Below are 20,367 nucleotides of genomic sequence, written 5' to 3'. Positions count from 1 at the left end.
CAACGAAAGATTAGATAAATAATCAACCTAATAATGGTAAATGAATTACAGTCTCATTACTATTTATTCAAAGCAGCACTAAGCCACAAGCCCAACTCAACTCCAACACGTGCTCCCTGATCAATCATACTAAGATGACCAGCCTTATCGATAACGATAAGCTCCCTGGCCTTTAACGCGTTCCCCAATCTGTGCGCAACCTCCACGGGAAGCCACTTATCATCAGCTCCCCAGATAGTTAATCTTGATTGGCAGCTTCGGCCCAACCTCTCCATATCTCGCCTCCACTTCCTCCGTGGATCTGGAGTTGGCTTGGCACAATTCGCGAATGAAGCCTCGTTTTCCACCTTCTCGCAGCCAAGGCTCTTTAAGCATCTGCATGGTCTCTTTGGGCAGTTCGTAGTATGCTGCGTCGCTGATGTAGCTCTCTAGTATGCCTCCAAAAGCTGTATCAGGTAGTTGTTCAAAGAGTTTGGGGTTCTCAGCGATGACTTTGAAGAGAGGTTGACCAAATGGGCCGATCGCGACAACGTCGATAAGACAGAGGCTTGCATATGGTAAGTCATGGAGAATATAGCCTCGTAAACTGACGAGACCGGCATTGTCGTGGGCGACGATGTGGGCCTTCTCATAAGTCCAGTCTGCCTGCCAGGACTTGAAGAGCGCAGTGAACACCTACCTCTGCTTGTCGCGCGAGGTTACTATCGTACTCTTCAATTGCGCCTGAGCTTGCTTTTGTCGGGTCTAATTTCTTCTCTGCAGGCGTGTCGCCGAAACCAGGTTCTATCGAAGAGATACACGTGAAACTGACGCGACAGTGAGTGGGCGAACGGGACCCAGACGCGAGATGACCAAGGAGTTCCATGAATGGATAAAAATGAGAGGAGGAGACTTGGGGTCACCCAACGAGCCCCATTTCACATCATAGCTGTGCGTTGAGGTTTCGTAGTGAAAGCTTTGAGTCAAAGTTGTAGGGTCGTGTGATGAGGTCATTGTGAGGTCTCAAGTGAGTTTGAGTTTTAGGTATCAAAAGTGGAGGGAAAATATGAGGTAGATTGATGAAAATTGAAAAGAAAAGTGAAGAAGAGGGTGCGAAATCACCTTATTTATACATAGCAGGTGGCCAGATACTAAATATGATGACATTTGAGTGAAATGGAGGGTAAGATAAGTGAGATGACGCGCCCGCGCCTTTATTTTGACGACTCACCAAACCACAGAAACCTGCTTCGAGAAGTTCTCAGTTGAACACTCTGTCAAAGAGACGCGAAAATGAGAAGAATTAACCTTCTTGACCTTTGGGCTTGTGTATACTGATAGTGGCTAGTTTCGTAAGTTATTTGAGTTAGTAGGAGCAACTTTGATATGCATCCTCAGCTTCTGCCTCCAGTCGCAGCTCAGCAAATGGCGACGTCTTGGAGAAGTATCGCTTCGTGCCCTGAAGTTGCCAAAACCAACACGCCGCACCAAACAGCTCCATATCCGCGACGTACGCCTTCAGGATAGCATTTTCTCCATTATCGTCACCACACTCAGCTTCAATCTCAATCCGCAAGCGCTTCACCTCCTGGGCATGTCTCTGTGACATTTGTACGACTCGTCTCGCGGCCTCATATAAACTAATCTTCTCCGTACGCACCAGCACGGCGAGTAGATTATTTGTATTCTCCAAAAATGTTTCTTTCTCATATGAGAAAATCTCATTCAGTAATGAGCCAATCTTTTCGGAGTGCTGCTGCATCTGACGGATTTCTGGAATAGCATTGTGCTGCTTAGAAAGAAAGGTACCCATTGCCATCTCGACGAATAGAACGGTGTAGATCATTCCAGAATTCCTCAATTTGTGGTCTGCGTATTCTTCGACGGTCATGTTTTTCGCTTCACTGTAGATCAGGGCATGAGACTTGCCAAAGTCCTTCATGGCAGTGCATGATTTGGCCAGCCAGACCTCAAAGCGCTCCTTATTGATGCGTCGGCCGCGGCTGTGCATACGCGTCGAAAGCCCGTGTATAGCTCCCAGAAGGAACGGGTCTGTCTCCAAGTCCGAAACCACCTCGCGGCACTCTGCATATGCCTCAGGATTCTCCATTATACGCGCAGCGGATAAAATACCGTCTGCCATCCGCTGTGGAGTATCGCGCATCTTCTGAAGATCCCTAGCCAGACGTTGTCCCGACGGAGTCGCCTTAATGGCCTTGAGAATAGCAGCGCTATCAAAGATGTCGTCATTGATAAATTGCACAGTCATGAAGCCTGTGGCGAGAAAGATTCCTTCATCGTCGGCGTTTGGGTAGAGGTAGGTGCACATGGATGCTGTCTCGTTGACGATGCCCTTGATGAGCTTCTCAGCGCCCAGTTGCTCAAGATGCGTGTACAGCCATTGCTGAACCTGCTCAATGACTGAGTCTGCTCCTGGATGTACTTTGTGCGGAGATGGTGGGTGATATAATCGTGTCAACGGAATCAAAGCACCAGAGCCTTCAAACGGGAGACTTAGAAGCTCGTCGTGGTCGTGATGATCCCCCATATTAAACGCTTTAACGATTCCCATGCTTGTGTACGGTAAAGACGTGAAAAGCTGAGGTAGACTGTCTCGGTGGAGGAACAAGCTAGTTTTATATAGTTCATTGAAGAGGGGGTCCTGAGACATTAATCTAAGACAGCAAGATAACCGACTTGCAGTTGCAAGGCATTGCATCACGCATGTAATGAAAAGGTTAACAGTCTATTACATATAAATGCCCAAATGTATCACCAATCCCTACAGAGTAAAAGATATACTTTTTTAACTCCCCCAACCCTCCATGTGATTTCAGCGTTTGAAGATTCAGTACGCAACTTTTCCTGTGTACCGTCTGACAAGCAGATTCACCGACAGTATGGCGTGCATTAGCTGTAAAGCAATGACGTGGCGCATTTCACGCCTCCCCGATACGGGCAATGAGGCCAATAGGTCAATCTGGCAGTAAAAAATGGCTTCCTCGACACCTTTCGCTTTCTCCTCGTCCTCCTCATCCTCCTGTATAAACTTTGCACGCTCATTCGGCATAAGACACCGCTAACCGCCCACTTATAAAGGGCTCTCGGGAGAAGACGTATCTGAACTGGCCATTTGTCTTCGCTAGCTGACGCAGGGAATGAGAGATATTCCAAATTCTTTGTATAGAATGGCGGTACTACCAATGAAACCTGAAGACTAGGCTTGATTTTAGGGCTCAAGGATAGCATTTTGAAGCCGAAGGGTGATATGGGTAGATGAGTCAATCGGTAAATTACCCCACGCCCTTGTTTTGACGCCTCATCCTTCGCGCCAAAATCCCCAGCTGCTTCAGTGAAGCACATGAACTTACTACGATTATCGCTCGCGCTCACTCTCTTTAGCTCATTTAAGAGTAATTCTGTATGATGAGAACAAACAGAGTTGATGTGTCTGACAAATCGGGAAAACGTGATGAGTTTGAACTCTTTCAGCAGCCTTGGCAATTCTGGGCGTGACTGATGATGTAACCCGCGCCCTTCAGTTGACACTAAGGATAAATATCTCCCAAGCCACTAAACTCCCTCTCTTCTCCAATTCATGCACACATCATCAGGCCATAAAAGGGCGCATGCCATCACAGCTTCGCTAAACACCGAAGTACCCCCGGCTGCGACAACATCATGTCGACGACTACAGCCGTCCAGCTCGAAGCCTACGGCAACGGCGCAACCTACGAACCCAGCACCTCCTCGAACCTCCGTCCAACAAGAGCCGGTCTCGCTGAAAACACGTCCCCAAGCAATCCAGAATCCGATGACCCGGCACTCGAAGCCTCGCGCATCGCTGATAGCACCGTCCCCGACGGCGGGTACGGCTGGGTCGTAATCGGTGCCTGCGCCGTCGTCGCATGGTGGGTTATCGGACTCAGCTACGTCTGGGGCGTTTATCAAAATGCCCTTGTTGAGCGGAACGTTGGATCGCCTCTGGCTTTGTCCTTCTGCGGCTCGCTGTCACCTGCTTTGATGGCGACTGTTGGTGTCATCGTGTCAAGAATGCTACGAACGTTTGGGACACGCAAACTCAGCAGCGCGGGGATTATCCTCATGGCGCTTTCGCTCATTGGTGCGAGCTTTGTTACGGATCATCTTGTTGGATTGATATTTCTTCCTGGTATTCCTCTTGGTCTTGGTATGGCGGGTTGCTTTATGTCGTTCTCTCTCGTTCCGGCGCAGTATTTCTCAAAGAAGAGGGGTCTGGCCAATGGTATCGTCTATGCTGGTGGCGGTTTTGGAGGTGCAATTATGAGTATTGCAACCAACTCTCTTATTGAGAAACACAGTGTTGAATGGGCCTTTCGTATCACGGGCATCCTCATCGCTGTTTCGGGACTTCCAGCTGCCCTTCTGATCCAAGAGAGGGTGCCTCTGGCCAAGACCGGAATTGTTGACTGGAGACTCTTCCGACAGCTCAACTTTGCGATCCTCTTCTTTGCCGCTGGCATCGGTATCTTCCCTCTTCTCGTCCCTCCTTATTTCCTTCCCCTCTACTCTCGATCTATGGGTCTGAGTACAAACACTGGTGCTGGACTTGTCGCAGGCTTCAGTTTTGCATCTGCTGTAGGACGGATCATGAGTGGATATCTCTGCGATAAATTCGGGCCGTTGAATACTCTTGCGGCCTTCTTCCTCGGTAACTCTCTTACCATGCTCGCCCTCTGGCCTGCATCAACGACTCTCGCACCCCTGGCTGTCTTCGCAGTGCTTAATGGTTTGATGAACGGTGGATTCTTTTCTTCTATGCCTACTGTTGTCGGTAACGTCTTCGGATCTGCCAGAGTGTCAACAGCTATGGGCATGGTGATTGTTGGCTGGGTTGCTGGCTACCTCTTTGTAAGTTCACTGTCCATCTACCATTCTATCGTGGGAAGACTAACGCGATATCTACAGGGATCTCCTATCGCTGGTTTCCTGCTTCAAGCTCATGGAGGTGCAGATGAGGGGCTGGGCGCATATCGACCTGCCATGTTCTACGCTGGTTCGATGTCAGCCATCGCTACTGTTCTAACAGTTATCCTACGGTTGAGGATCAACAAGAAGCTGATGGCAAAGGTGTAGTCTATCACCCAGAAGATAATTACATAAGATCGAGAACATAGATAGAGGCGGAGGTCCCAGGGCTGACTGCGACGGTTCGTCAGTTGAGATGTAACTAAATATTAATTAGATAAAAGTACATTACGTATATAACATATGGTGTTTCTCCATCCCTAAAAGAAAAGCAATAGCTTGGCCCTGTCTACCACAGCAGATGTTGGAATCCTGCTACCATCCTTTAGTCTATTTCTTGTCTTTCTTCTTGTTGGCAATACATATTGGGCATCGGTCATTGTTCGTCGTGTACTCCACTGAAGTTGGGTAATGTACCCCGGTACAGACACCATTATTTCTGTAGCCCTCACACATTATCGTAGGCTCGAAAGTCGTGTTGAGAACGTAAAAGCAGACGTTGCACTTGTAAACGTCTCGTTTGGTGGTGCACATCTCGAGTGAGTGATGGGAAAAGATACCTGGTTGTTATATGTGTATTAATTCGGACTGTGTTACTACTGAAGTAATTATGGTACTTGAAGGAAAGAGTGGGGCCTTCGAAATTCTGTCGATGTAATATATAGTCCTTACGTGGCAGTGAATAGTTAAGGAACATATCTTGGACTATGGGTCTAACAGACGTGCATTCGCAGAATGGTTCAGTATGTTCGTCCTTATGTCTTATTCAAACCTTGTTTCAATATTGGATCTTGCCACTAATAGTGTGCCCATCTTGTCACAGCTCTCAGCACAGAGATCACACATTCTGTCGCGCATGAGATTGGGCTTCATTCCGCCAGGTCATATTTGCGTAGCTAACTACTGCTGAAGTATTCAGTTGCACATCTCATCCTCCTACGAGACAGCTAACCACATGGATTAGCTGCCAGATCCACAGACAATACATTTGTCTTCCTTTTTCCGTTCTACGCAAGGACTGCATTCATGGAACCTGTTACCTGTCAATTGATGTTTTATCCCTCGACAAGCGTCGCGTCCCTTTTCTAGATATCTCTGGCATGGTTGAAGAGTATGCATTATTCTTGTGATCTCATCACCGCATGTTTTGCAGATCACCACCGTGCCTGGAACGACACACATCTTGGAGTTGAAGCTTCAGCTTGAGGTGGATAGCGGCCTGGATAAAGTGGTATTAGGGGAAACAGTGGTGCGGGAAGGTGGCGGCGCTGGGTGGGATATCCCTTTAATTTATAGCCTGGGGATCCCGTTGTTTGAGTGATGGTGAACATATGAGGTGCTTCTCTCTGCACTCTTATGAGCTGCACTTCTCGACATTGTTCCAACTTAAGTATCATTAATTCAACGCAAGTAGCGGTCCAAGCCTTCCCACACCGGCTATTCACAATTAGAAGACTTGCGAGGCGGCCCTGGTGATGCGGTACACCTGAAACGGACTTTGAAGTTGCTAATCGGAGACATGTTACATTGTGATACAGCGAAGTCACATAAATAATCCAGACGCGATTCAATAATGGTATTTAACTTGGTAGTTGAAGGCAACGCGCAGTATCAGGCTCCTCGACCCAACTGGCCCACATGACCCTTTTCACTTCTTATCGTTTTTCTGGCAATAGGGGCAGTGCTTCTTTTGCAGCCACCTGAAAGTAGGGTCGGGGTGATTGATCTTGGGACAGCCTTTCCCTTCCTTGTAGCTGTCGCATTGCTCGGGTGCTGCGAAATCCTGCTTGATTTGTCGCTTGCATGTCCCGCACTTCTTGACCACTGAGCGGATTGTGCACATATTCGCGATTGGGAAGGACGTGTAGTGTAGTGCAGCGTAGTGCATAATGGATTAGGTGTTGGTGTGGTCGGAAATTGAGGTTCTAGGAGAATGATGGAGACTAGATTGTAAGGCCTGGCTCTCGTTAAGTACTTAATTACTAAACCGTTTTGCCAAATACCTTGTGAATGTGTGAGAATACTGCTGAGACATGGCAAATCACTCACTATTGCAATGCTATGAATCAGTCAACCTGCACCTAAGGTGAACAACACAGGCATGCACTTAAGGGGGCAGCTTGACGCTGTAGAAATTGGTCAAGGGATATGGTGCAATGTCTACGTCGTGAGGTACATGTACTGTTTGCCGTTGAGACTCGTGGCTGGAAACTTAGACTAACACAAAGCACTTTGCAATAGAGGAAATCAAGGTTTGAAATGCCCATGTAGGAGAATGATAGGAGTAAATTGTTAGGTCTCTAGTCGTACCATTTCGCCTATCTCAACTGTCTTGTGCGTAAGTATCGTTGATTCAACACGAGGGGCGGCGTGACGTCTCTTAGATAAGCCATCTACAAATGAAAGACAGGCTTTTAGATTAGGTTACAGCCTCCATATGTACAACATCGTAAATGGTCTGTATTGGAGTTACTTAGAGGTTAGTTATGCAACGAGACGGTGACCGTCGAATAGAAAATCCTGATATTGTTCAAAAACGGTGCTTATACACTAGCAATGACCCAACATGCAGTATCCTGCCTATTGAGTCGATCCACCGACGTGTCTTCTTTTACCTGCCAGATTTCCTCCTGATGCACGGAGGGCAGGATCTCTCATGCTCCCTTTGCGTATGGTATCGGTATCTGGTACCTTTACAGGCTTTCCCCTCTGTGACTTCCTTGCAGGGCACAGGTACAGCATGAGTCTTATTGATCTCAAAATGGCAAATTCTGCACTCTTTAACTGTAATATGAACTGTGCACATTATTGCTGTTGAAAGGGCTATTTGATAGAGTATAAAGTAGTGTAGGTATTGGGTTACTGTGGAATGATGATATTAGAGAATGGTAGAAGCAAAACACCAGGTCTCTGGTTCTGGTTATATATTCATACCATTCACCACGTGACTTTCTCGGCGCATGGGAACAATGCTTCAGGAAGAAGGATGTACATTGAATTGCGTTGAGTTATTGATCCTTTGTCTCGGCGTTTCTTGAGTGACATTTATGAAAAGTAAGTAGTTGTCTTGTGACGCACTGTAAGAACGTTATGCAGCTGATCCTATGAGCTTGCGTGATAAATAGAAGCTTCAGCACTGGGCACACATCCCACACAAGAAGCAAAGCAAATATCCTCCATCTCCACAATCCCCGCCATTGTACTTCGGAGGAGTGCAATGACTGCAATGCCTCTTGCTTCGCCACACATCTTCTTCTGGCCAATTCCCCCGACGACAAAACCTTCCAGTTCGGTGCATCTCATCGCAGCCTCCTGCCACGGTGATTTTCTCCCTCAACTTCCTATGGCACGTTTTGCACATCTCGACTTTAACTTGACCGACGCACATTTCTGCTGTTGGGAGGGATGTTCAGTGATGTTGTTGAGTTGTTGAGTCGTCTGAGCTTCAGGGTGATCAAAAGGTGATTTGGGGATAATGAGATGGCCATGATGTTCGCTCAGTCACCTTCCTTAAGTACAAAGGTAGCCACATCGGCGACCATTGTGAATACCTGTCTTGGAAAAGAGGACCCGCATCATTTGGGTTTGAATCAGTCCTGTAAGCGAATGTGAGCAAGGCAGGCATGCAACCGAGGAGAATAATGACTTCTCATTCACAGCGGAGCACAAGGCGACGATCACAGGCCCATAGATCTGTAAGCCGCCGCAGGCAGCTTGATGAATAATTGCAGCATATGAAGTGTTGTTAATGCTTGCCAGTGAGAGAGGGGTTGTCACGCGACCTTAATGCAGCAATTAAGGGTTCGCAGAAGCTGGAATCCTGTATGATTGGCTTGCAGAGCTGAGCACTCCTGACTTGGGTGATTCTGCAATCTAATTCCACCAGGTTTGTCAAGTGTCTTGAACTAACTCAGTAGTACATCAATTTATCATTGGCATGCCTGAATTCATCACATGATCATGTAGCTGTAGTCCTTGAACTTCAATTCCCTGTCTGCCCTAAGCTATCATCTGGCGCAAAAGTTTCCTTCCACTGATCCCGGTCATCTTCATTCAAGCTGCCCTTGCAGCAATGGGCTTACGTTTTGTGCAATCCGGGCAGGTATCCGTATCCTTTGTCAACTTATCATTTATATCCGGCAACTTGCCGCTGCACTTCCCCTTCTTTGTTAAGCCGTCGCAGGGCTTGGTCGAGGTCTCATCCTCAAGTATGTAAGCGCACTTCTCACAAGTGACGGTTCGTTTTGTTGTTTGGCACATTTTGAAGGGTAATCTGTAGGCCAGCTAGTGTTAAAGCGATATTATCTAGGCTTGGTGGCTGGGGATAGTCGTTTCGAAGTATGTAAAGGTCAAGGCTGACTGTATTTGCTTGAGTTTATACTTGGGTTGCTTTGTGAATGTGTGTTGGGAAATAGCACAATAAAATGGACTGAGGTTGATGGGGAAATGATTCGTTTAATGTGTCCGTTTTGAGGTGCTGGAAAGCTGTTGAAAGAAGGTGGTATTGTTGAGTTGTGTGAAGATTGGTAGTCTGAGGCTCCCATCTCCCCCTCTAATGCTTGTGTTTATATCTCTAATGGAGTCAAGAGAATTAGGATTCAGAGGGGCAGAGAGCTGAATCAATCCCCAGAGTGGCTTGTGAATCTACGCCTGGGAGAGTGATGCTTGATTCACAGCGACAGTGACAGCTACTCAGCACGAATCATTACGCACAACAACACGCTGTGATACGAAGCTCGAAAGGACTTCATGGATTGACAGTGCGTCTTCAGCGTCATCGGAGGCGCGTCAGGTATGGGCCTAGCCACTGTCGGTCTTTTGGCTCGCCATAGCGCCGCCGCTGTCTGGATTACAGACCCCCAGACGGCCAGATTCGACGATGCAAGAGAGGAATCACAGCACCTAACAGTTCTACAGACGTTCACCTAGAAGCCGTCAATGTATCAGACTAGAAGCAGTTCGATAGCTTGATTGAGCGTATCATTAGCAAATCAGGCGGGCTACATGGCTCAGCCAACATTACAGCCCCCCCAGACAACCAATCTATTGGGGGAAACTGATGACCTCTGGCCCAAGATTATGATCGTTAACTTGGATGGCGTAATTTACTGCACGGGCGCTTAGGTGCGCGCCATGGTGAGTAGGGAGAAAGGAAGTAACCTAGCGATTGTAAATGTGTCAAGCATGGGTGCCATCAACCATGGAGGAGCTCTATATGCTTACACGACTAGCAAGGTCGGATGCGAGCACTTTACCATGAATGTGGCCAAAGTTGTCTTCCCCTATGGTATTCTGGTCAATGGCGTATTGCCCAGTAAGTCTGATGCCTATATGAAAATGCGTTGCAGTTGGCTAACCCAGTGCCTAGGAAACACAACCACTCATATGTCGGATGAGTTTTTCGAAGGCTTGCACCAGGAATGCGGGACCAAATCATGGAGAAGAGAGGGTTATCATCGACTGTTCAGCCTGGGGATATCGCGCGAGCAGTTGTCTGGCTGCTTAGCGAGAGTTCTTTGATAGTGAGCGGCGTAAGTCTTCGTGTAGGTGAGAACGCTCCCTCAACATATCAATAGTAGCTGTTTAAGCAGTACAACAATCCAGAGGTTTGACTCTTATCCGTCACTATCGTTTAGGCTCATATCAGGGAAAAGATTATATCATTATTTACTACCTATACTTATAGCCCAAAGCTTAGCCTTATGGGTAGTAATTATCTCCCTAATCAATAGCCCATTCTGCTCTTAATTGGCTCAAGCTTTCCACCACCAGAGAGCTTAATAGTACGACTCTTGAGCCACTTATTTGCAGAGGCAGAAGAGTTGTAGTAGATGTTATATCCACGGCTTTGGATGTTATTGTTAGAGGTGTCCGAATTAGTGAAGTTCTGGAGAGTAGTGTCGGCAGTTAGGGTCCACTTGCTGCTGGCGTCAAGAGAGACACCAAAGGAAGCCGACTTGTATCCCACTCGGGCAGCTCCCTTCCAGCTGCTGTGTTGTCCAAGGGACAGGGAAATAGAGCTCTTATTGTATGCAACAAGATCACCAGACAAAGACGATTCCAGAACCTTCAGGCTGACCTCTGCCGGCTCCATTGACGGGTTGTCGATATAACCACCATAGTAGTTAAAGTCCTGGGTGATTTGAGACATGTTGGCAACCGCAAGAATTCCAGAAGCAGTGTTCAGTGCACGCTCTTGAGTCTGGCATCAGCAATGACGTTGCCAAACCACAAGCCGGGCATGGTCTTGCCGGTGGTAGTGATAGTGGTATCCTCGAGATCTAGCACTGCACCAGCACGACGCACGGAGCTGCTGAAGAGGACAGCGCCGCCGAGCAGACCGGCCTGAGCCGAACAGTCCTTGAGATAGATCTTCTGTTTCCCGTCTGAGAAGACGACAGGTCCCTGTTCCGCGACAGATGCAACGTTGGTTGCATGGATCTCACCAAGAGCATAGTAGGTTGCGGAGCCGATTCCACGAACGCGCGAGACAGAATCCTCGACATAAATGTAGCCAGCTGGACTGTCTCCCGAGAAAGCGCTAGAGCGATGGCCTCCGGAGTAGTGTTGCAGGTTCTTGGCATGAATGGTGCCGTTTCCAGATGCATAGAGGCCATGGCTCACGGGTCCACTGGAATACAGCCAGCTGTTGGTCACGTTGACGACGGTGCCTGTCCCGTATGAGTATACATTAGCAGCGCCGTTATGAACGGTGATGTTAACATGATCGAGGACGGCGACAGATTTATTTGCCTTGTAGAACAGGATGCCAGCTGTGTACCAATGACGCCTTCGAGGGATTGAGAGGAAGAAACTTACAACGTTGACGGCGGCATTAAAGCCATAGAAGCTGGCCCAGTTCTAGTTCGAGTAGTATCCAGACTTAACGAAAGTAGAATAAGAAGCAGCGAAGTCAGCATTCTTGGAGACCAGAACGACACTGGTATCGTTCTTGGTGGCATGCCAAGTGACATGGTCGACTGAAACAGACTTGTCCTTGATGTCGTGCACACCGACCACTATCCATCACGCGGGTACATTAGTATCGTGTACATTCCAACTACCCGAGACAAACACAAGAGACTCAAAGTCCTCTGGCTGTCCGTTTGCTGGGAACGGGGCATTGTAATCAGCAATGAGGGCGTTATCAGCGGCCCAGTCAGACGCAGGAATGATATCGGAAGGATCCTGGAGCTTCACAGTGGCCAGAACCACTGTAGAGAACGCCACGAGAATGGTTGGAGACAACATGTCGCTTGCGCAGTTGCGTAAACAGGTGATGAAGGTATGCTAAGGCAGCTGAGCAGTGACTAATGCAATATTGGTAATAACTGCTCCTGATTCATGATGACATCGCTACGATTTATACTACTTGCTAATTACCAGCCTTTATCTATACGAAAATGTTCCTCTCTAAGAAGCCGAAATTATTAGGATTGAATTTCCCCACATGCCGACTCCTCAAATTGCAAGCTTACGCGGTTTGGATTTGTTATACTGCAAGCTTAATTGGCTGATCAAGTCTCACTATACCAGCAATCATCCAGTCTACCAAGATTAGGTTAGATAAAGAGGTTCAAGTGCATATATTGATTGCGGAGTGTTGGAAGCGGACAGGGTTGTTGAGAGGGGCCTCGGGTCTCGATCGAGACTTCTTGTGAAGCTATTCGGAAATGCGGGCAGATCGACATGGATTGCACTAACGGGTAACTCTAGTGTGGACAAAACCTGGGGAAAAAGTGCGGGGTAATTTAACGGCATACGTGAGAACGGACTGACGGTGAGGATGCAGGTTAGGTAGCTGATGCTACCATATGGCATAACGGGAGGGGGTTTTGGACATATGTCGGAGGAGAGACTGTCTAAGTTATTTTGTTACCCTTGATATTCTGCTACATGAGGCCAATATGATATCACCGATATAAATTAGCCACGACAGTTGTTTCTGTCCACTGACTCATGTCCAAAAACACTCCTCTCCCGCGTAGGTATCTATAGCACTCCACATCGGAAGGGCGAGTCAATAATACTACCTACTGGCTCGAGCTGGAGGGGGTCCCGAAACCGTTCCGACGAATGGAGGGAATTTGCCTAGCGCTATCATTGCATATATTATAACAGTAAATGACAGCCTGTATCTGCAAAATCTTACGGTGGCACGAGAGAGACCTATAGAAGCTGACAACCCGGCCAACTGCTGCTTGCTGGAGTCAACCAGCCGTTACGCCTATAGTTTCTTTACTCCTTTAACTATCCTAAATTCATCTTCATCTCTGGATTTAACCATTTTGACAAACCACAACAATAACACCTACCTGCCAATCTCGTCCTCACTGGAAGACACACTCGCCATGACTCACGACGGTGCAATTACGTCGGCTTGTCAGGTGACAGCAGACGACATCAAGGAGGTCGATACCAATGTTGCCACTCTTGGCCATGTACGCCTCCGCCATATCGATACCCAAGAGATCATTCTGGTGCCAACTCCGTCTTCGGACCCCAAGGATCCCTTGAACTGGTTCGTCTGCAATCTATTCTAAGTTTCTCTGCGGAGCCTAGTCGGAAGGCTTTCAAATGAGGATGATAAACATAGCTTCTAACAATTAACAACAGGCCAAGATGGTTCAAAACACACACAGCAATTGCCGTGTGTCTAGCTATTCTCATGTGCAACTTCCTTGCTGCCGGACCGACCCTTGCTATTGTTGAGACTGCCCAAGACTTCTTTCCTGACTGGCAGAAGACTGGCCTCGACGGACCCATCGCCAAGACGGCCTACTTTTTTAACTGCACTGCCTTATTCCAGGGTCTCTAAAACCTTTTTTGGATGCCGTTGATTAACAAGTATGGACGTCGACCGGTGTATGTTTGTGCTTTCACCTTATACACAATTACGGCTGTATGGTGTGCCGTGGCTAAGCAATACGCCAACTTTCTTGTTGCTCGAATTATGATGGGCATTGCGGCTGGTGCAGTCGAATGTCTTGCTTCTGTGACTATTGCCGACTTGTTCTTCCTTCACGAACGTGGAACATGGACTGCGTAAGATATTCCCAACATTCTAGAACATGTTCCGAATGGGTTCACTAATATCATCTGTTATTGTAGTGCTTATACCGCCTCGCTCAACCTTCGATGGCTTTATCGTTCGATACCACCCTTGGAGGTACATTTACTATGTTGCTATAGCTATCATTGGCTTTGTCACTATTCTGGTCTACCTGACCTTCCCAGAAACTGCCTACATCAGAAAACCAGAGCTTCTTGCCTGTGAAGATGCTGATGACGCCGACACCAAGGCTGGAGCAGAGCACGCAGAAGTCCGCCGTTCGCTCAGGCCTACACCCAAAGTCTCTGAGTTCTTGTGGAGCGGACTCAAGCTTTACAACGGCACCTTCACAGAAGAATCACTTTGGAAGATGATAGTTCGCCCAGTGATGCTCCTGGCTTTACCTCCCGTCCTCTGGGCTACGCTCGTCATGTCGGTCACCATTGGCTTCATCACCGCCATCACTTCGAATGTGGCTCCCGCTTTTGCCACCGCTTACGGGTTTGAAGCTTGGCAGTCTGGTCTGGCGTTCTTTGCCGCTGTTATCGGTGCATTTATTGGCATGTTCCTGGGCGGCTCGTTCTCTGACTGGGTTGCTGAGATCTTCACCCGTCGTAACGGTGGCATTCGTGAACCCGAATTCCGTCTACCAGCGATTATGCTCAGCGTAGTCTGCGGACCATTGGCACTCGTTCTCTACGGTGTTGGTATGAGCACAAAATGCACTGGATTGTGCCAACTATCGGCATTGGCCTAAGTGAGTTTTGCTCCAATCTCAATCGTTCTTTAACCAGATTTACTGATAATGATCTAGTCAACTTCTGTATCACCCAAGCAACCAATATCTCCCTCGTATACACTATTGATTGCTATCGACCAATTGCGGGCGAAATCGTTGTCACCCAGCTCGCCTTCAAATCCGCTTTTGGTTTCTTGCTTGGTTTTTACACCAACCCCTGGGTCAATGAAGCTGGTCACCAAACTGCCTATGGAATTATGGGTGCGATCTGTGGTGGTGTTTTAATCTTTTGGATTCCTCTCTTCTTCTGGGGTCATAAGATTAGAGTTGCCACACTTAGTTGGGGTATTATGAAGTATGCACATTGGGATATTGATAGAGAGGTTGGTGAGTGAGAAACAAATACCTTATAATTACTTTATTCTCTCAAGGGACATGTAACTACATACTTACAACTTGAAGGAGTTAGCATGCACCACATCAGTTCAGGTGAAAAACACGCACTTAGACACTTTCGTGTTTTCAGCTGCTGCATTTCTACTTCCAATTGGCTACAGAGGATAGCAAAATAAATACCGCATCAACTCATGAAATTCGGTAGTCCCTGTGGGTATATGCTAGGCAAAGCTACTTCGTTCATCTAACCAATAAGGCTATTTAACTAGCTATTAGATCCTTATTGATATCCTGGCTAATTAGATAGCTTCTATTAGGCTAGTAAGTACCTACAGGGACTACCGAATTTCATGAGTTGATGCAGTAGTCTGATGCAGCACCGAAACCCCTGCAACTTTTTGGCGGCCTGAGCGTCGCTGCTACTGAACATAAATTGACCTGAAATCCGCGTACATTTCCCCCTCATCCCCTGAAGTTGTTCAATCGCCCACTCCCATCTTTAAATCTGACATTACCACCATCAGGATGCCTATTACCACAGTCCACAGCCAGTCCGAGTACCATGACCTTATAAAAAGACACCGTTTCGTCATCCTGTCTGCAACTGCAACATGGTGCACTCCTTGTCACAAAATAAAGGAATTCTATGAAACACACGCCGACGCCTCTGACTATGACCCCGAGAAACTTGTCTTTGCCCAGTTCGACACCGATGAATTCTGGTGGTCTAAACTCGAAGATAAGTGTAGATAGCTAGCCAATTGAGTCCAATTAAGATATGGTCTTTATTACCAGTAAAGCCCACTTTACTAACGACTTTATGTCTTTACCGCTTTATATTTAATGCTTCTTTACTTAACAACTGCCCTCTGTATCTTAATAGTGTTGATGCTACCTAAGCTGCTACGTTTGTCTCACCTTCCTCTTTTGTTTGCATTATCCCTTCCGAAGAATTGCATCATAATTACGGGGGTCGAGATAGTATAATGTTACCCCGCTCCGTCTTATCTCCTCGAGCTTCAACCTGGACTCCATTTCGTTTGATCCAATGCATCTCAGCACAAGAGACCTAAATATAATTGTGCTCTGAATACAAGTACTGACGTGATGTCTCAATCGCAGCTTGACATCAAGGCGCTTCGGGCAAAGTTCCCGGCTCTTCAGCAGGATCAAGTATTTCTCGACAATGCTGGCGGGAGTCAGATTCTTGGGGCTGCAGCTGACTCGTATGTTATGGTATAAGTCTGAAAGCCCTTCTCTTCTGACTTTTGTTCCAGAGTCAGAGATTACCTCATCACCTCGAATGTGCAGATGGGCGCCTCGTATAGTGTAGGCAAACTCTCAGCAACGAAAGTGAACAAGGGCTACGAAGCGGCTGCACGATACATCAATGCACTGCCTGATGAAATTGGTACTCGAAGTCTCCGCTAGATCGACACAGGATACTCAACTTACGGATAATCTAGTTTATGGCGCCTCTTCAACTCAATTGCTACGCAACCTCTCACTGGGCCTCACCTTTGCTCAAGGCGACGAGATCATCGTGTCCACTCTTGACCACGAGGCTAACATCGCACCATGGCTAGATTTAGCTGAGAGACAAGGACTAAACATCAAGTGGTGGAATCCAGAGGGTCAAGGCAACAACCCCAAGCTCACAGTTGAGAGTCTAAAGCCGCTTCTATCCGACAGGACGAGATTCCTTGCCATGACTCATTGCACCAACCTGCTTGGATCAATCCACGACGTCAAGGCCATCGCTGCGGCTGCTCACGAGTATCCAAATGTTCTCGTTTGTGTCGATGGAGTAGCATATGCGCCTCACCGTCCCATCGACGTCAAAGACCTGGGCGTTGACTTCTACTGTCTCTCATGGTATAAAGTCTTTGGCCCTCATATCGCGATGCTCTACGGCAGTCGTGAGGCTCAAAAACAGATTCGCCCACTCGGTCACTACTTTAACCCCGCTGAGAGTCTTTCAGACAAGGCTGGATTCTCTGCTGGAAGCTATGAGCTGATAGCAAGTATATCCGTCGTGGTAGACCATCTTCTTGCTGAGAGCTGGGATAAGAGTATTCAGCAAGAAACAGGAATCCAAAAATTACTCCTTGACTACTTGACCAAACGGGAAGACGCAACGATTTACGGAGAACCGAGTTCGGATCCCAGCAAGCGATTACCTATCGTCAGCTTCACCATTGATGGATGGAACTCTCGAAGTGTCGTAGCAGCTATCGAAGCCAACTCGAATCTCGGCCTCAAGCATGGCCACTTTTACTCTCATCGTTTGGTGAAGGATGTTCTCGATCTTGATACAAACGACGGCGTCGTTCGAGTGAGCATGGCGCACTACAATACTCGTAAGTCCTGTGGAAATGAGACATTGCACTACTGACCCCTGGCAGTCGAAGAGATTCAGGCCGTTATAGATACCTTACAGAACATCATTGCCAAGCGATAATGTGGTGGCAAGTGTAGAAGACGAATTAAGATATACGGACAATACAATATGATTTCCTTTACTCAAGTACAATTTGGGCTTCCAACTCCAGGATCTCCTCCCCACGCAGAGGCATCCCATCCAAAAGGTACAGAGCCAGTTAGATACCCCTCAGTCATGTCATGCCCCTCCTTGAGGCTATCCTCAGGCGGGAACAGGCCACTCGGAACCTCATCCTCGGCCATGTTAAACGGTGAAGCGAGGTGATGAGCAAAGTTAATATCAGTGTTGACAGATGCTTCAAAAATAGTAGGATACGGCATGTTGGCATAAGAACTACTCTTCAAGAGTGTAAGAGGATAGCAAAGCAGCTCTCGTAGCTCGTACATCAGGTCATGAAGGCTGACGTCGCCGTCAGATTCGACAAATAGGTACGAGTCGCCGTCTGACGGTCCGTCTTCGTAGGAACTAAGGTGCTCTTGCGTGTCCTGCTTGGGTTCTGGCAGGTACTCTCTTATGAGGCTTTGATACTTCGTGACCCGTGTGTAGAAGCTACGTGCTATCCTGTCTTTTGTAGCACATAAAGCAAGGATCTCGATACAAGTTTTCGAAAGATTCACGTCATGCTGCCTGAATGCTGTGGTGCCCCCGACAAGGAAGCTTTTAATAGCAGTAAAGTTAAGCATCAAGAAGGTGATATAGCATTGATACCTGGGTATCCTGTTAGCTTAACCCAATGGTTATAGAAAGAATTGCGGAGCCAAAGCCAGCGTAGGAAAGATTGCATCTTACATAGTCAGCCAGCAGTTCTTCACCACGGCCTTCTCCTCGAGGATCAGTCCGAGGAGTCGAGCTGAGCTCCGCGCAGCTTGGATGCCTTGGAGGATAGCAGCTTTTGCTTCCAGACCCCAGGTACACGCCGTTATATCCTTCTGAGTTGCAAGCACAGCTCTGGTCTTCAGAATGAGAGCAGACATGTAGAAAAGGTGCATGTAAAACGTCACGCGGCGCTGGTCCGGAGATATCTCTGGCGTATAAATCAGGGTCTCGAGATGCATGTAAGCAGGGAGACTAGACCGCCATTGGTCAAGGTCGTCATGCATTTGTCTCAGTATCGTGGTGGACAACACCCTGAAAGACGCCACTGTTCGGACGATGTTGGCTTTTAGGACCGTGATCTGGGCCATCTTCTGTTGTAAGACTCCAAGAACGGGGTCCTCAGCTGCAGAATCAAGGGCACCGGTATTATCGATCTGCTCTCTCGTATCCTAACAAAGCCGTCAGTGCAAGAAGTGGTATACATGTTCCGTGACCTACGTGGACACATCGGGAGACCTCTGGACTGGGGATGTGCCCGAGAGTAGCTGTGACCCAACTCCGTATCGTGATAAGGGCCGTAAAAGTCTTAATATACCCGTTGAAATCTTGTTCGGACAGACCCGCCGGCTTCTTGCCAACACAAAGTCCACTTGAGGAGCCAAGCAGGATACCCCAATCTTGAAACCAATCAGCAATGCAAATACTTGTGGGAGGGGAAAACGGAGGAGCCCACCTGTGTAAGAGATTGCCAATGATGACTTGGCGATGACATTGTAGATTCCCAAACAACAGCATATCCGCATCGCCCGCAGAGGAGCCTGCTCTATGACGTAATCAAGAAACAGCCGAGCTTTCTGGTAGAACGGTGTGCAAACCGATGCGTTACCGTTGGGTAGAGTCTGCCGATCATATTGGAAGCCCAATGCGGAAATAGCCAGTAACTCGCCATAGGCAATCTTTCTGCTCGCAAGCTGATCTGGCTTGGCTTTTTGGAAAGTATCGAGAATCAAATCGGCTTCCTTCCTCGTGTAGATAGGAAACATGTTACCCATGTATAAGAAGAAGCAGTCAACGCCATCTCGCAAGGCTTGGATGGCCACGTCCGACATCTCGGTTGACAAAAGCTCGTTCTCGAAGAGTAAATTGCAGTCGTAGATCTGCTGACTCCATCTCACCCTGGCACTCGGCACGTCTCTGCAAACCAGACCAGAACCGCTGCCATGAGCTTTAACATACTCAAGCGCCGCTTCGATGCCAAACCCATCGCGGATCCGGTCAAACAGGCTACTAGCTTCATTTGCAGGCCGCTCCTGAAGATACCGATACAGCGCCACGAACGACTCGACGTTTTCCTGCAGAGCCTGCTGTCGTCTAATGATGATTTCTGTTCTATTACCCTGAACTGGGTACTCGCAGTTTCGACCTTTGGATACACAGGGCCCGCATTCAGGGCGATCGCCGTCGCATTTTGTCTTTTTCAGCTTGCAGGCTTGGCAGGCTGAGATGACCTTGGATCTGCGGGGAATTCCGAAGTCGCTGGCGGGGTTTGGTGCTGGGGGAGGTACTGGCGTTGACGTTGGACGTGGGAGGATTGGTCTGGGGGTTATTGAGGATGGCCTTTCCATTGTTGCTTGTGACGATTTGTGATGGTAAAAACGAGTGATGGTTTTCGGACGCTGTTGAACTAACTGCTGATCGTCGCCATATGAGCTGCGGGAGAGGCGATTTAGAGCTTGCCACCCCTGCGTGATATCCTATCTTATCTTATCAATGCCGTATATTATCTTATCATGTCACAGGCTTTCTGTGCAGGTCAAGATCACGTCACAGGTGCTCAGTAGTAATATAAATAAAAGAAAATTCTAGCTATATATTACTAAAGCAATTTTTAAACTACGAAATTAAATATAATTTAAGTAAATACAATTTATAAGT

General features: G+C 47.7%; 9 protein-coding genes across 9 annotated transcripts; 4 read left to right on the top strand and 5 right to left on the bottom strand.

Moving 5' to 3' along the window:
• Positions 1–222: 222 nt before the first annotated feature.
• Positions 223–993, bottom strand: FSUBG_9666 (hydrolase or acyltransferase (alpha beta hydrolase superfamily); the record flags this gene model as incomplete). The annotated part of the gene is made up of 2 exons (XM_036688203.1): positions 223–645; positions 853–993. The coding sequence occupies 2 exons, from the start codon at positions 991–993 to the stop codon at positions 223–225; spliced, it is 564 nt and encodes a 187-aa protein (XP_036534876.1).
• A 352-nt stretch (positions 994–1,345) lies between these two features.
• FSUBG_9665 (terpene synthase) lies at positions 1,346–2,527 on the bottom strand (the record flags this gene model as incomplete). The annotated part of the gene is made up of 1 exon (XM_036688202.1): positions 1,346–2,527. The coding sequence occupies one exon, from the start codon at positions 2,525–2,527 to the stop codon at positions 1,346–1,348; it is 1,182 nt and encodes a 393-aa protein (XP_036534875.1).
• A 1,133-nt stretch (positions 2,528–3,660) lies between these two features.
• Positions 3,661–5,094, top strand: FSUBG_9664 (transporter MCH2; the record flags this gene model as incomplete). Its single annotated transcript, XM_036688201.1, has 2 exons — positions 3,661–4,869; positions 4,927–5,094. The coding sequence occupies 2 exons, from the start codon at positions 3,661–3,663 to the stop codon at positions 5,092–5,094; spliced, it is 1,377 nt and encodes a 458-aa protein (XP_036534874.1).
• A 5,617-nt stretch (positions 5,095–10,711) lies between these two features.
• Positions 10,712–11,137, bottom strand: FSUBG_9663 (uncharacterized protein; the record flags this gene model as incomplete). The annotated part of the gene is made up of 1 exon (XM_036688200.1): positions 10,712–11,137. One exon carries the CDS (start codon positions 11,135–11,137, stop codon positions 10,712–10,714), a length of 426 nt encoding a protein of 141 aa, XP_036534873.1.
• Positions 11,138–11,169: 32 nt separating this feature from the next.
• FSUBG_9662 (uncharacterized protein) lies at positions 11,170–12,237 on the bottom strand (the record flags this gene model as incomplete). The annotated part of the gene is made up of 3 exons (XM_036688199.1): positions 11,170–11,847; positions 11,917–12,005; positions 12,051–12,237. The coding sequence occupies 3 exons, from the start codon at positions 12,235–12,237 to the stop codon at positions 11,170–11,172; spliced, it is 954 nt and encodes a 317-aa protein (XP_036534872.1).
• A 1,100-nt stretch (positions 12,238–13,337) lies between these two features.
• Positions 13,338–13,804, top strand: FSUBG_9661 (Mfs transporter; the record flags this gene model as incomplete). The annotated part of the gene is made up of 2 exons (XM_036688198.1): positions 13,338–13,507; positions 13,603–13,804. The coding sequence occupies 2 exons, from the start codon at positions 13,338–13,340 to the stop codon at positions 13,802–13,804; spliced, it is 372 nt and encodes a 123-aa protein (XP_036534871.1).
• Positions 13,805–14,057: 253 nt separating this feature from the next.
• On the top strand, positions 14,058–15,172 carry FSUBG_9660 (major facilitator superfamily transporter; the record flags this gene model as incomplete). The annotated part of the gene is made up of 2 exons (XM_036688197.1): positions 14,058–14,745; positions 14,853–15,172. The coding sequence occupies 2 exons, from the start codon at positions 14,058–14,060 to the stop codon at positions 15,170–15,172; spliced, it is 1,008 nt and encodes a 335-aa protein (XP_036534870.1).
• Positions 15,173–16,280: 1,108 nt separating this feature from the next.
• On the top strand, positions 16,281–17,634 carry FSUBG_9659 (selenocysteine lyase; the record flags this gene model as incomplete). The annotated part of the gene is made up of 4 exons (XM_036688195.1): positions 16,281–16,399; positions 16,451–16,584; positions 16,640–17,533; positions 17,579–17,634. 4 exons carry the CDS (start codon positions 16,281–16,283, stop codon positions 17,632–17,634), a joined length of 1,203 nt encoding a protein of 400 aa, XP_036534869.1.
• Positions 17,635–17,696: 62 nt separating this feature from the next.
• On the bottom strand, positions 17,697–20,057 carry FSUBG_9658 (nitrate assimilation regulatory nirA; the record flags this gene model as incomplete). Its single annotated transcript, XM_036688194.1, has 4 exons — positions 17,697–18,177; positions 18,406–18,881; positions 18,931–19,109; positions 19,166–20,057. 4 exons carry the CDS (start codon positions 20,055–20,057, stop codon positions 17,697–17,699), a joined length of 2,028 nt encoding a protein of 675 aa, XP_036534868.1.
• Positions 20,058–20,367: the final 310 nt, after the last annotated feature.

The sequence above is a fragment of the Fusarium subglutinans genome (assembly GCF_013396075.1).
Source record: "Fusarium subglutinans strain NRRL 66333 chromosome Unknown NRRL66333_c0000152, whole genome shotgun sequence".
NCBI lineage: Eukaryota > Fungi > Ascomycota > Sordariomycetes > Hypocreales > Nectriaceae > Fusarium > Fusarium subglutinans.
The sequence above is the reverse complement of the archived record's forward strand: the minus strand, read 5'-3'. Positions and strand labels throughout refer to the sequence as shown.